This window comes from Mugil cephalus, chromosome 5 (genome assembly GCF_022458985.1).
Source record: "Mugil cephalus isolate CIBA_MC_2020 chromosome 5, CIBA_Mcephalus_1.1, whole genome shotgun sequence".
NCBI lineage: Eukaryota > Metazoa > Chordata > Actinopteri > Mugiliformes > Mugilidae > Mugil > Mugil cephalus.
The window spans coordinates 24,672,885-24,688,351 of record NC_061774.1 but is presented as its reverse complement, the minus strand read 5'-3'; the positions used below and the strand labels follow the sequence as shown (position 1 = coordinate 24,688,351).

At 43.5% G+C, this 15,467-nt stretch overlaps 1 protein-coding gene across 2 annotated transcripts; it reads left to right on the top strand.

Annotated features, from left to right (window-relative positions):
• The first annotated feature begins 796 nt into the window (after nucleotides 1–796).
• Nucleotides 797–15,100, top strand: fgf24 (fibroblast growth factor 24). Of its 2 annotated transcripts, XM_047586069.1 has the most exons (6): nucleotides 797–4,484; nucleotides 4,670–4,706; nucleotides 7,855–7,905; nucleotides 8,505–8,682; nucleotides 11,424–11,530; nucleotides 13,076–15,100. In XM_047586069.1, exons 1-6 carry the CDS (start codon nucleotides 4,453–4,455, stop codon nucleotides 13,352–13,354), a joined length of 684 nt encoding a protein of 227 aa, XP_047442025.1. In that variant the 5' UTR covers nucleotides 797–4,452; the 3' UTR covers nucleotides 13,355–15,100. The 2 variants fall into 2 exon arrangements, with proteins under 2 accessions (XP_047442025.1, XP_047442026.1); XM_047586070.1 differs by lacking the exon at nucleotides 7,855–7,905 and having other exon boundaries at nucleotides 798–4,484.
• The last annotated feature ends 367 nt before the right edge of the window (nucleotides 15,101–15,467 follow it).

Below are 15,467 nucleotides of genomic sequence, written 5' to 3'. Positions count from 1 at the left end.
AGACGGCAGAAGGGCACGATCGGCGGTGTGAAAAGGGGATGTGTTTGGAGAGGGCAGAGGGGGTGGTGGGGGGGCAGGGTCAGCATATCCTAATGGGGTGAGTCTGAGTTTGGGGGAGATGAGAGAAAGAGGGCCGTCCCGTTCAGGTCTCACATGCTTGTCGGCCTGTGACTTCTGGTGTAGAAAGGGCTTCTGGGTGGCTTATATGAGTCAGTGGTCACCCCTCGGCATCAATCGCTTCACCTTGGGAATTGAATGGGGCACATGCCCCCCCACCCCACCCCACCTCCATCCCGACACCAACCGCAACTACCGACCCCTCCTTCGCAGCCCTGGCACCCCTCCTTTCCTTTAAGTCAATATGTCCGTGTCAGAGATGAAAGTGCAAAGTGGGAGGGACGCGGAGGGGGTCCTGACACTAATGTAGTACATTGGGCTTCACTTACTGATCTGCCAAGTTCTTTTGTCAAGCCTTAAATGCCTGCTAGGGCCCTTTGAACTGCTGAGCGCTTGCCCGCCCTCGGATGCCTCCTCCTTTAGCTTCAATGAGATATCCTCGGTGACATTCCCACAGTCCCGTCGCCGCAGACAGACACGCATAACTGCACGGAAGCGCCGAGGTTCAAATTCAAAGGCTTGAAAGGACGCCGGGAGCCGTCTGAGGAACATCATTCGCCCGTTTTTTTTTTTTTTTTGGTTTTGTTTTGGCCTCCCGACTTTAGAGTTTGATTTGTTTTCATAAAAAAAAAAAAAAAAAAAAAAAAAAAAATTGAAACACAATCAGGAAATGTGGCTGCACAGGTCCATCTCAGGCATCAACGCTTTGAATCTGTGGTTTGAAAGCACTTTCATTGGCTGCCAAGCACAGCAAGCCAGGTAAACTAAGACCTTTAACTTGCTTGCTTGTTTTTCTCACTCCCTCAGTCTTGTCAGCTAATCTGTGTGGGTAACCTTATCCCAACTCTTGAGTGGTTGCCCCCCCACTCCCCCCCCCCCCCCCCCTCTTCTGAGCCTCAGGAACTGGACTGAAACAGCTCTCCCCATTCACAAAGCTCACTCTTGTTACGCTCAACCTGCCGCAAACTGAATTTGATTGATTCTTACCGTTTTATCTTTTATCTTAAACGGTGTCAGGAGGCACAAATCTTTTGGCCGAAGGTGCAAGAAAGCGGCGTTTAGCTCATCTTTCGTTTTAAGAGGTTAATTCGCACGCATCTAGCGGCGTCTAAATGTGCAGATACTTCATGTTTTATATTGTCACATTGAAGCAGAGGGGAGTGAGTGTTCCTTTGCGGCGATGGGATGATGAATAAAACATGACGTCAGCTGTTTTCACTGGAACTACCACTACCATATCTCAGAAATTATATGATAAAATAAATGTTTAGAAGGCAGGATTATAAGACATAAGACAATGTTTATTTCTCCCATGTGTGGAAAATTACCTTGTCACAGTAGCGGCGAATTAGGTATGAAATATATACAAAAAAAAACAAAAAAAGACAGTATCAAAATATACAAGAATCTAGAAAATAGCGCTCTGACAGTCTAAGCAAAAATGCTAAAAAATTTGGAATGTAATTGCTAGGCTCAGTGAACGTGGACATTGAGGTAATTAGTGCAAGATAGGCAGTGCAAAATAGCAGATTATTGTGTAAAAGAATCTGTAAAAAGCACAAAAACAGGTCTTGAAGACAGTCTCGGTTGTTGGTTATTGTGAACTCAGGCTGGTGTCGTACAGCCTGATGGCAGCTGGGATGAAGGACCTGCAGTACGTCTGCCTCTTGCACTTTGAGTCTGCAACACATGTGCGGAGGATGCGTTTTCAGTTTTCTATCACCGGACACTCTTTCACCTTCCACAGGAAACAATGGCAGACACTTTCCTCCTCTGTGGATTTGGTAGAGTCAGTCAAACAGCAGCTACGTCCTAGAAAGATCCTTTCAAGACGGCCGCAGGTGTTTGAACGGATTAGGGAGCGTGGGTCGTTATAAATCCTCTTTTATTAGTCAAATTATGTTATTATATTAAGTAAATATGTCCCTCTGACTGCGTATTGGTCAGCTGCCAAAGGTAAACCAGACAAGTGCACCAAAAGCCTGATGAGAAAAAACAAAACAAAAACAAAACAAAACAGGAGAGACGAGCGCGTTGCTCACAGGTGGCCACGTCCAAGCCTCCTGCTCTCTCCCCCTTTTTTCTTCCTCGGTTGTGAATTTACAGTCATGCTCCGAGAAGTTTGTCACAAACATGTGCTTAAGAGGCGATGAGTGACTTCACAATGCCGGCTGTATCACAGCCAGCATGGTAATTGCTGTTTATCGTCCCTGCTTTTAAATCAGGTTGTCAGGTGCCTTTAGTTTTTTTTGTTTTTTTAGTTTTTTATTTTTTGACTCTCAGAGAAATCTCTATCAGTGGCGAGTCTTATTTGATCAAACAGTCCCAGAGCCTTGTATTTGTAAAGAAATCGTCAAATTATCTTTCTGGATAATTACTATTTGCTCCATTTTCGCTGTGATTTCCCTCCCCAAGGCAGACAAGGCTAAATTAGTCATGCTTTAAATGACATAATACATCAGTTGTGTTACAGGGATGATTACAGTGCCCTGTGGTTGACAGGATCAAGGGTTCTTGTTAGGCAGAAAGCCATGAATCACTGGTTTAAACCCACATCAACCCACTTTATGTTCTTGAAGAAGAGATGCACGCTCTGTGATTTAACTTGCCATAAACCCCCAAATCTTTTAAGCAAAGGTCATGAATTAATATTTTCCATCTAACATCCTGATTTTTTTCTTTTGTTGTTGTTTATTTCGCTGCTGTTTTTGCTCCATGATGATCAGCAGCTGGAGCTCTTAGTCAAACACTCCTTTTCATTTCCTACTAAACTAGCAGCAGGAGGCCCTTTGAAATCCCCAGCATGGGAAGTTATGTATGTAATCATTTAGAATTATTTTGAATATCAATGGGGCAGGAATCCCGAGGATCCAGTTTTAATGGGACAATAAAGGCGAACCACAAAGGTTTTCTCTCTTTTTTTATTTAATGGCAGCAGGGATGTGGGCTCACTTTACTGCTGAAGTACTCGTAAACACATTCACACCTCTCTTTCATTTAAATGCGGGATAAGTTATAGCACATTATTGAAAAACAACCTGCATTTGAATGCTGTCTGGGAGCGCGAGGCCAATCCACAAACCAGCAGCGGTTTAAAGCGCACGACGAAAGAGACGCAGTTTCTGTCGCTGTTGCAACACAGCGACTGTTTTTGTTCTTGTTGTTGTTTGTGTTGTATTTTGTTTTTTACTGTAGGCGACAATCAACTAATCATAAAAAATACTGTGCAAACAGCAATGAAGAAAAAGAACGAAATTTAGTTTGAAAGAAAAAACACATTGCGTAAAAATAGTTAATATCATCCCATTAGATACATATATTTAAAATGAGGTTGTGGTATTAGTCTTTTGGTCGTGTCCGAATAACAATTAAAGCCTTTCACAAACAAATGAATTGAATTAATAAAATAATATTAATAAAACCAGACCCAAAAGCACTTCATCTCTGTGTTCAAGTTTCTTCGCGCGGCGCTTTGCCCACCGAGAGGAAAAAAACCCTCTCCAGGCTGATGGTCTCTCCAAGATTACCCTATCAGGTGCAAACCGCTGACATGTTTCCACCCACCAACAACAAAAAAGCCTCTCTGTGCCCAAATCTCAAGCCGCAGACGCACAAACACCACTGACAGGCACTGCTGCGCCATCATCAGCCCCCGAACCTCTCCAGGGATCTGCTGCTGCTACCGCTGCGATTTCAACACTACTTATTTTTATTTCATTTTTTTTAACTAAAACTTATGCTTGGATAAGTTTATTTGCCCGCAATTAACGATTTCGTTTTTGGTGGACGGTCGTTTTCTTATTCATTTTTCCCTCCTATTTCCACCGTAGCACTTGGTAGAATAAAATGACCCATGCAAGGTGTAGAAATCCCTCACAGGTACGGACGGAGTTGAGGAGCCTTTGATCGCTGGAGAAGCACGACTGTGGTGTAACTTAGGTCTCGGTGCGCAAAAAAAGAAAAAAAACTCAAAGGATATTTTTTAAAGAGAGAGGGATTCTTTTGGAGAGGTCCGATTCCTTCCCACATTTGGCACCGATTTACGGAGAAGTTGCTTTCGGGGAGCGGAGGAGACTGAGCTGAGACAAACAAAATCTTCTGGATAATTTCCCCCAACAAGGAAGCACCCAATGTTGCACTCCGTAACTCTGCTGCTGCTCTCCCGTCATATGTCCTTACACTGGGATTCAATCTCCTACTTACCCCCGGAGTTGTGTGCGTAAAAGACGCGCAGGGGAGCGAAAGCGAGAGAGAGGGGGGCGATTTCGCCAACCTTTCCCGGGGCTCTAAATCTGTGGAAGCAGGTGTATTTCAGCTGTATTTCTGCGAGTCAAGATGTCTCTGCTGCCTTCGAGGTTCATATACCTGTAAGTATTCCACATCTCGATTCTCTTTGCACATAGAATCACGCATTCTTACCAATAGAAGTCGCCAAAAACTTCATATTTGCGCACTGGTGTCATCCAGGTAGACTGCATTTATTTTTCATGTAATTGCCTGTGTGATTCACTCCCCTCCTCTCTTCTTTCTTCCGTCTCTCCGTTTGCTGTAGGTGTTTACACTTTCTGGTACTCTACTTCCAGCTACAGGTATGTTTACTCCCATTATCAACCTTTTTTTGTGCGTGTGTATGTGTTTGCATGACGTTGTGTAGCTTTTAAATGCGAATGATGATGGCGTGACGGATGTTCTAGATCAGATCTACAATGTTAGGCGTCAAACTGACGTACGTTATTGAGTTTGGGGTAAATTAGGTTTAATTGGGATACGGAATAAAAAAAACGAGAATAGATTTTTTTTATCGATCTTTTGCGTAAAAGTGAAAGTTGAAATGAGAGAAAATGGGAGACATGAGTCCCACCAGTTTACTCTAAAAACTACTTCATAGGAATAGTGACTAATAATTCCAATGAGTTTCAGTGAGTTCTAAAAAAGAAAGAAAGAAAAAAGCTAAAGCCTGTTGTTTTTAATCTGGAATACAAGTAGCAGTTTCGGTATTTTACAACAGAATCCCGCAATAAATATTTTGATCCCTGGGGTTAGAAGTTGTTCTTTGAACAGATGGCTCGTTTGGCGCATGTTGCCTCGGTTTTTATTGGTCGCGTCTCACTTTGAACAGTAATGATTTGCAGGCACCCACTCAGCTAATTGAGTGCGCGGGTGTGATTTAGATAGGACGCGGACAGCACGCTCCTTCTCCCCATAAAGATATCTGATCAGTTTATTGGCATCACGTGTCTGATCCAAATATTCCACGTTTTGTTTTATTGAAAACATATTTAATAAACAGATATTAAAGCATCTCTCGTCCATATATCTCCAAAAGCCTCCCCTCATTTGTCAACGTTTATTTTAGTGTTTATATAATTATATATTTAATAAATATAATAATATACGTGTGTCCGCTTTTTTGGCCAGAGGGAGAAAAAAATGAATCCAACATGATGAGTTCACATGTGCCAAATAAAACCCTGTGGGAGCAGATGTTTGTTCACTTTAAACAGTACTTTTTATTGGTTGCACAGTTCTGCAGGGATCACCTTCTCCAGGAAACTATTAGTTCTCATGGACAAAATAACAGGGCTGTGGTAGCTTGGGAAGTAACTGGAGAAATTTCCCAGAAACAAAGAAAAAAGAAAAAAAAAAAGAACAGAGAAGCCCTAATACCAGATACTGCAATCTTATATAAGTGTATTTGCTCTGATTATTCCAACAGAGCTGCCACAAACAAAGCTAACCACTCCTCGTGGTGAAGTTCATGCAGAATGTGGCCCAGCAGACGATGTAGGAGGTGGCCTGTTAAACATGTCGCATGCTGATTGTGGCGTCGTGGCTCTTGAAGTAGTTTTATCTGACTTAATGAAATGCAGGAGTATCACTTGTCAGGCCGCCTCTCCCATGTTGTTGGGAAACTCTGCTCCTCGGTGCAGCCACATACGGCTAATGACTCTTACATGTCATGCTGTGGTTGTGAATTTACAAGGAAAAACAAAAGAAGCAACCACAGATGGAAGTTAACATTCGATGCACTGCCAGCGCTGAGGGTGTCTTTCCGCATTAGTGTACCTGAGTGTATATATGTGTGTGTGTGTGTGTGTGTGTGATCCTGACTGTCTGCATGTGTGTCAAGCAGATAGCGAGGTGTATCTTAGATGGATGCGACAACTAAGCTTCCTCGGCGAAGGCGAGCGCCAGACTTTTGAAGTTTCAGCCGTATCCGTTTTCATGCTGTGTCTTTGAAGAAGGGAGACGGCGTGATAAAAAAAAAAAAAAAAAAAAACTATTGTCGCTAACGTTCACCTCAGCCATGTGCTTAGGCTTGCCTTCCCCCTCCGACATGAAATGCAACTGTCTACCAAACACACCTTTATGTTTGTTTAGAGATGGGGGAGATTTGGGATAAATCCCTCAGCAGCCCCGGTTAGGCCATGTTTTGTTGTGAGTTTTGTTTTGTTTTTTTTCTCTTCTTGCTCGTCAGCTTTTAAGTTCATTTGGAAAGAGAGTTGGCAATAGATGGTGCTGATGTTTGATTTACAAAATGTTTTTTTTTTGTTTTGTTTTGGGGGGGATGACGCTTCCCTGTTGGGAACACCTATCTATTCAGTGGAATTCAGCTTCTTTCAGTTTTCCGTAATGCCCTCTGTTCCTGCAGTGGTTTCCTTATGAAATTCATCAGTTTCGGTTTTCCTCGGAAACACCTACTAGACGCAAAACACACACGCTTCCTTTAGCTCTGTCGGTGGAAACAACCACACGATCTCGATCGCTGTTATTGTGATTGTTGCTGGTGGTTGTCGTAAAGGTGGAAGGGAAGTAGCACTGATGTAAACGTATCAGACAGGCCGTCAAGTTAAACACTTTCGCCGGTTTTGTCAGTCCTGAAGTGATTTATTAAGCGGTAAAATCGTGCGTTTCTTGACTTATCCCTGCTCCGGGTTGAGTTTAGGATAGAAAAGGTATGTTTATGTAATTACTAAAGGGGAGTGTGTTGCATGGTTGTGCTGTGTTGATTCAGAATCTCTCAAGGCAGGTAGAAAACACTTCAGCCCTCTTAACTTCTCACACACTGCGATGCCTTGAAATCAGTAGCAACCCCACAAATTCAAGTGGGTATCTACATATGTTTTACATATTATAGTTACTTATATACAGAGGCTGAATCCTGATCCGGTGGCTGGATTCTTCAAGTCTAAATAAGTCTAAAGTATCTTCCAGATATGCGGCTTGATGTTGTACCGCGGGTTTTTGGGGGTAAAGCGTTGCAAACTGATGAGCGGATGCACGGACATGCCTTTACTCCAGAGGTTAAGTCGTCTCATTTGAAGGGACGCTGCCTTCAGAGGAACCCATGTTTTTCTGGGCCACATCATTGAGGCCCAACTCGCATGACACCTGGTTCAGAGGAGGCATGTCAGGATTGCGCCCAGGAGCGGCTCAGTCTTCCTTTCTGATTTTTTAAGGATCTCGATGTCCGTCCGAGGCCTCGATTTCCCATCATGTTCACTACATGTCATTAATTTCCCGGAGCTAGAATAACAAGGACCCGGGCTATGTAATGTGTATATAATTAGCCACCTGAGAACAGCCACATAAAAAGCCATTACTGTGCAATTACCACGCCATACAGCTGGGGAAATGGGATCTTGGCGTGAAGCGAGATTCCAGGGCTTCTGAAAGTATACGTTTCCGCTTGCTCTTCCACATGTCGGCTCACAGTTGCTTTTCTGTGTTCTGCAGATTTCCTCTGCTTTTATGGCAGGCCTGAGCCGACTCATAAACAACAGGCTGGTGAGTTCTGATCAGAAAACTCTCCAGCGAGAGAGTTTTTGTGGTTTGAGGTGCCTCTTTCCACCTCACTTCTCCGCCTGCTGCATTTCCTAATTTATGGACCCCACTTAGCCTGCGGGCAGATATTTGTTTGATGATAGTGCAACAGGTCTGGATGCTTCAGGTGTATAATTGCTAGTGGCTTGCTTGCTTGTGGAAATGGAGTGCAGGTTTCTCAATATGGCCTGAGGTGCATGATTTGCTGTGTCTCAATACGGGCTGGCGAGGTTTCACTATAGGCTTTGCACTTGTTCTGTGGGATTTTTACTCAAACAGTGACTTCATTAACATGTCTTGTAACATAGTTAGCAGCTTGTAAATGCATTGCATATAAAATGTGCCAGTTGAAAGCAAGGGAGAGGAACACTAAAATGCCACAGCCACAATTTCCCGGTTGTTATCTCAGTTTTTAAACCCCGGGGCACAATTTTTTTTGACACCGGGCCCATAAAACCAACAGCGCACATTACTATCAACACCTGTGCCGTGGCGAACACTCACCGTCTGTCTCTTTTTTTTTCGTTCTTTCTGTTTCCTCCTGTCTCATATTTCTTGTGCAGGAGTCCCAGCAGAGCTCCGCTGATTTCAGGTTTTACATCGAGAACCACACAAGGAACCCGGACGACCTGAGCCGGAAGCAGGTCCGGATCTACCAGCTCTACAGCAGGACCACGGGCAAGCACGTCCAGATCCTGGGGAAGAAAGTCAACGCCAACGGAGATGATGGGGGCAAGTATGGTATGGGAGAACTCCTGTGCATCTCACCTGACACTCTAGCTAGTCTCTTATGACAGGAGGAGAACTCACCCCCACCTAAAAGCCGAGGTTTTTCGGCGCATCTTGGGAGTCTTTCTCATCCCCAACGGCCACTCTGGCTGTTTACCGCCCGTAATTTGGAAGCGGTTTTCCACTCTCTGCTTAGCCGGCGCTGCAGTGGATGGCGACCTTCGGAAGCCACCAACTACTGGTTTCGGTGGATGAAACCATTTAGAAATTGCTGACCTTGAAGTGGAATGTTTACTTAAGTGTTTGGGTTTTCAAAGAACATCTATGTTTAACTTGTTACCTTTGGTATAGAGGTATTGTCTGGTTGGGTTTTAGTAGTGGTAAGGCCATGCAGGACTCATGTTTATGTGACATTACACAACTTTCTCTGGTAAAGTTGAAGAATCTAATCAATCTAATTACCAATAATAATTTATACAATATCCTTTCTAAGAAACTAAATGTCTGACCCAATATTAAACATAGGAAATCAGGTGGATTTGGTTCAGCCTAAAAGTATAAAAGTCATTCACGTTAACTTAAAAAATACCTAAAAAACATTCGTCAGACGCATCTGAGACACAGGTTTGTGTATTCTCTCCGTCTGCTTTGACTTTGGCGACCGCTCCGGATCAAAACAAATGCGGCAAATGAGTAAGCCGACGGTCGGCTAAGCTCTCTTCCGTGAAGGGGCCACAGACACGGAGCAACAGGACATGTGCTGCTGCCGCTGCTGCCGCTTCCCTGCAGATATTGTGTGCTCACAACAGCTGACTCACAGCCTCTAAAATTGCTGGTCTCTAAAATGCCTCTGAGTGAGTGTGTTCAGTCACAGATGCGCCGAGGCGAAGTTTCCTCACTGCTTGTTAGAGCTTGAGTGGAAGCAGATCCAAATTTTCCCATGAGGCTTTGCCAACTCCACCCCCCCAATCCCCCCCACCTCACCCACCTCTCCTCCTCCTCCTCCTCCTCCTCCTCCTCCTCCTCCTCCACCTCCCCATCCAGCTGCAGTACCTGGCACCTGTGAACTCCTTCACACTTACTAATAGCGCTCAGCAAGATTCTCTGCTCGCTCTGATTCACTCTCAGTCGCTGCTGCTGCTCCGCGGCAAACGGCCACAAACAACCGTAGAAGACGTGCACAGTTCGAGTGACGAGGTTTAAAGTCTATATCTGTGCAGCTGAAGTGCATTGCATTGTAATTCTTTAGAATTATTTTATTAAGAATAATCCTTTTCCAGAGAAGTTTTCATTGTAACCTGCAAAGGCTTTTAAACTGACAGAAGCTGCAATCTGGAATTAAAGCTTCAGTTTCAGGGTTTTGTTTTTCATAGGTGGTCAGTGTAGTGGCTGATGTGGCCCACATTATTCATGTTGCAGCAATGCACAAAAAGCAAGAACGTAGGTCCGAATAAAGGTGTGAATGAGATCTAGAAAACGCCAAAGACTGCCACCAAGCAGAGACTTTTAAAGTTGCAGATTGTGTGCACTACGCTTTCAGATCGCTCGCACTGCAGATAAAAGCACCACGTTAAGCTCCCCTGTCGACCGAACTCCACTCTGTTGACGGCGGTGAGATTCCGCCGAGTGTTTGCATTTCGCTGGAGCTCTGACTCAACAATGTAATTAAGTCTGCTGATGCCTTCAGCTACCAGACTATTTGTTTTTTTTTTTTTGGAGATCAAACTGTTAGTGGTTTACTCTTAGGACAGGGTTGGGTGCGTCCAACTTTTACTCATGGGTTTTTTACCTGACGTTTTAGGGTTAAGGCCCAATCAGTCCAACGATAAAACCAAAGCAGAGGTGCCGTTCTTTATTTCCCAAATAAGACACCGCTAAAAGAGAAGGGAAAACCCTTTTCCTCTTATCACCTTTCAGGCAGGTTACCTACTGCCCACTTTTCTCCCAAGGTTTGGGTTGGGGGAGCAGAAGGGGGTGGGCGGGGGTTTACTTCTGCCCTCAAGCCCATCCCGTCCCCTCCGGCTATTCTTCCCCTGCTCCCTTGAGCGCTACTGAATGGCCCTGTGTGTTAAACAAATGGATCATCTTAACTTTTTGATTGAGTGAGCACAGACTAAAGGGAACTTGAAACCTAATCCCGAGGGGCACGTAACCGCTCCACAAATGTTTGGCAGATCTCTCCTTGCCGGTCGGAAAAAGGGCCGAGCAGAGACAAAGGTGACCTCGGAGGGGTTAACGTTTGGGATAGGAGCAGAGGAGGAGGAGGAGGAGATGGAGGAGGGTGTTGTAAGGATAAATAAAAATAAGAATGAGAGTCACCGGGACACATTTTAAGAGTGGACTGCTGCGAAGTGACATCGGCATTGCTGCTTTTACTGCATACATGTTCATTTCTTTTATAGCTTTGAGCGATCGTGTATTTATAGAGCCTTGTTATCTTTGATTCAATTAAAGTGAATTTAATCTCCGGTACTATATATATATATATATTATTTTTGATGATTTTGATGATTATTTTTCATCAAGAATTAACTAAACAACTCAAATAGACAAAATTTCTTTAGTGCACAATGTAGAACTTGTTGTATAAAGTGATCTTTACAATGCTCCCTTTGATAGCAGGGGCTTTTTACCATCCTATAAGGTTTATCTATTGACTGTGTGGGGTAAATAAAGGTATTCAAATGTAAGGGCATATACTACGTGACATGCACATGACCTTAACCGAGTTCGCTTTTTCTTCTCTCCTCCAGCTCTTCTTGTCGTCGAGACAGAAACCTTCGGGAGCCACATCCGAATAAAAGGAAAGGAGAGCGAGCATTACATCTGCATGAACGAGAAGGGCAAGATAGTCGGAAGGGTGAGCACCTTTTTTTGCTTTTCGGATACGCCTATTAGCTTCGAATTGCCTCTTTCTAATATCAAAATGAGTATCTTAACCGGAGCTCTTAATCCGGGGCCGAATTCAACGCGGCCTCAGATCTGCTTTCTCCTGCTGTTTTTTGTACACCCTAACAAAACCCCTTTGATAACTCCCAGCCATTCTTCCATTACGTAATCGGCCTACTCCTTTGACACTCGATCAGTCAATTACGGACTGCAATCACCACAATGCATTGAGAGACTAATGGTCACTTAGGAGGAATGCCATTGCAATTATATCACTTAGTCACACCAGGTGGCCACAAGCGCGGGACGGCCGCATGCGACGGTATCACGTCGAAATGGGAAAGAAGTTAGCGTTTTGAAGAGTGTAGGGTTCTTTTATCGCATTAATAACCGGCGCTTGTCGGTGGGGGCGGCAGGAATCCGCACACGGTTTCAGTCTGTCATTACGGTCATCTGTTAGAATTTAGAAGTTAGAAAATAGAGTTTTTAGTTGCAGGGGCCTCGTTTGTTTAAGAAAATGTTCCCCGACAACATTTCTTTAGATTTCGAAAAACAGGATGAATACTTTGGAAATCTTGTTTTTCAGCGTTATTAATGATACGAAACGAGTTCTGAAAACAATCAAAGATCTTAAGCTCAAATGATGGTGTTGTGTTTGTGCTCTCACTATTCTGAATTGTCGCCGACGTTCTTGACTCACATCAAAATCTCGACTAATGCTGCTTTCTAGAAACTTTCCTGAGAAAAGTTTCAACATTATACCAAAGAAAACCTTTCTTTTAAACCTGAAATACGTCTTTAAGGATAACTTATCTTGAAATTAAGCGAGTGTGGAACAGATCCTACTGGTTTTTATATAAATTTAAAGTTAATCATCAAGCTACACAGCCAGGATACGGTTAGTTTAGCATAAAGACCGGAAACATGTTAGCAATGGTAAGCATTGACCAGGAAATAATATGTCACATATCCAGTTTTTTCTTTCTTTTGTATGAATTAAATTAAAAAGAGTGAGCCAACTACTTGTGTCCTAGCTCCAGCAACATGTACAACATAACTGGGTTAGGGTTAGCCCTAGGGTTAGCCCTAACCCTAACCTAACCCTAAGTTAGAACCTTACTCTTACTATTTAACTACTGCAAAGTGGTCTGTCAACCTGGCATTTGAAATAACAGCTTCCCACTGTTATTAAAATAAAAAAAATAGAAAAAGACAAGAGGTGGTATCGTATTACATTAAGGCATTAGAGAGTGAAGGCATGCAGGTGAGGATACATTTACTCTTGGCAACTTAAGTTTGAGCCATGTTTTTATTTTCAGACTTCACGTTACGTGTCATTTGTCTAATTTCATAAATCTCATAAATGTAAGAAAATGAGACCTCATAATGTACTTTTATGAGCAATCTGCAACGCCAACCAGAAAAGGGAAACCAGGAAGAGTCAGCGCGGACTAGCAGAAAAAGAGGCCATGCTGCTACATCAATAATTAACCTCACATGTCTTTTTTTCTTCCAGCCCGACGGAAGGAAGCAGGAGTGCGTCTTTGTCGAGGAATTCCTGGAGAACAACTACACGGCTCTGGTGTCGGCCAAGTACAAAGGATGGTACCTCGGCTTCAACCGGAAAGGGCGGCCCAAGAAAGGCTCGCGGACCACGCAGAGGCAGCAGGAAGTCCACTTCATGAAGCGGCCGCCGAAGGGCAGGGTGAACCCGCTGGAGGAGTTTCGTTTCACCCCAGTAACTAAGCGGACACGAAGGGCTCGGCGGTTAAAAACCACCCCGAAGACGAACTGATGGGACCAATGGGACAGCACTAGTTTTCCTCACGGAGGGGGAAAAGGAAAAAAAAAGGAAACTGTAACTGAAAATGTCTTAAAAGAATCACCTTAAAGACTTCACTTCTGTTAAAGAAAGACAAAAAGAACAAAAAAAAAAAAGTCAAAGATGTTTTATTTTTGTATTTCAGGATGACTGAATATTTCTTAACTCTTGGATTCTTCTGGGTTGATGTCATTGTGCTAACGTGTCTGTCATGTTATTTATACTGGATAAAACTAAAGGACCTCTGAGAGAATCCCAGCCACCGCCGTCGTAGCCGCCGACCTCGGCTGACGTCCGAACTGCAGAGCCGAAGGCGCACTTTCTTTTTCGACAATGGGGAGCTGGAGCAGGAGCTGACGCAATGTTATAAAAATCAGCCAACTAGAGATTTATTGGAATACCTGTCGGTTTTTGTTTGTGTTGCCCCTGACAACGCGGATCCCATACTTTCCACTGGAATTAGACACCATGGAGATGAAACGGGGAGAGAGGTGGCAGTCCGCAGGTGACACTGCGCTGCCCGGGGATAACTGTGTAGCTTTGAGTGCAATATTTTAACAGGTTCTCTCTTTCTCTTCCTCTTTTTTTTTCTCTCCTCCACCCCCGCCTGCAACCCCACCTCCCCCCCTCCTTCTCTCTTTTCTCTTTCCATACGTCTCTCAACCTCAGCTTCACTCGCGTCTCCTGGAATGCGCTCCCGAGTACTGTGTGTGATTTCCTTGACATTTCCATGCAGCCTGTGATTCAGCTAAAACACGACATGCTTTGACTAGTCAGGCACCCGCCATGGCTTAATCTTGTTTAAACACTAAGGGGGGGAAAAAAGGAAAAAAAAGAAGAAGAACGAGAAGAAGAAAACAATACAAACAAAAATATAACACCTAATGCGATTCATAATAACTCAACACCGTCTTTCCAACTTCATCACATTCATTTAGGGGAAGGATGTTAATCTCTTTTCTTTTTTTTTTTGGCCCCCCCACCCCAGCTCTTCCTCTCACATGTCAAAGCTGTTCCAGAAAAGGATGCCTTGATTCTTAAAGTGTGAGCTAGCTAGTATTTTGGAGCTTGGCGATGGCTTCTTCTACCTCCTTGTTCTCTTGTTTATCTTTACCTAGTCAGACTGTCTGAACCTTTCATTCAACTTTCCTTTTTCTTCCAAAAACCGCGAGTCCACCTCCTGCCTCGAGTCACCCTCACTCACCGGAAGACAGTCTCAAAAAGATTCTTTTTGGGAACGAGAAAAAAAAAAAAAAAAAAAAACCCTCACCGCTCGCCAGCCACCCCCGATCCCTTCACAAACCCTCCCACGTTTGACGATTAAAGCTTTCACTCAACGGCCCGACTTGTCCAGGGAATATTTTTCGGTGGCGTGGAGAAGTTTTGCATCCGAATCCTAAAGGGAAAAGTTTGTGCTTCTTCTATCGTTCCTTCTCTCACTGACAAACAAGCTCCAGCCTCTTTTTTTTTTCACCAGTAGTTTGTATTTTACGGTACCTGTCTACCGGCAGGATTTTGTATGAGTTGCTACTAACAACATGACACATTTATGATTTTTTTTTTTTTTTTTTTTAAAAACAAATGTAAGCAAAAAATAATTTTATGACTATTATTAAGATATTTATTGCCTCCCTTTGTAAATAAAATGTGATGAGTTTTATTTGGCCTCTGTTAATAAAATGAGGACTATATTTTAAAAAAAGAAAAAGAACAAAAGGACTTATTTCATGTCTTTATTGCGCCGTGTTATTGAGGTCGAGGTGCTTTCTTTTTATGTCCCCGGTTTAGGCCAGGAATTTGACGATGTGCGCGCTGAATATCTCACGGCTCAAAAAAAAAAAAAAAAAGAAGAAGAAATGCTGCAGGTAGCGAATGGTTAGACATAGAGTACATTCCCTTCCCCGCATACTGCCAAGGTATGCATTTTTATATACAAACCCAAAGTGTGAGGACTGCTTTTAAGGTCAGCGGTTTGAGAAAGGCCTATTGCAACATTTCCCAAGGCTTTTTATATCACTGTGAAGAAGGGCTGCGAGAGTTCACGTCTTCTTTAAACATCGATACCGCCGGCAGATAAACTTTAGAT

Bases quoted from the DNA above. Each gene is read 5' to 3' on its own strand.
- fgf24 (XM_047586069.1), top strand. From the start codon at position 4,453: ATGTCTCTGCTGCCTTCGAGGTTCATATACCT. The intron at 4,707-7,854 runs GTATGTTTACTC...TGTGTTCTGCAG, and splicing joins TACTCTACTTCCAGCTACAG to ATTTCCTCTGCTTTTATGGC. The intron at 8,683-11,423 runs GTATGGGAGAAC...TCTCTCCTCCAG, and splicing joins AGATGATGGGGGCAAGTATG to CTCTTCTTGTCGTCGAGACA.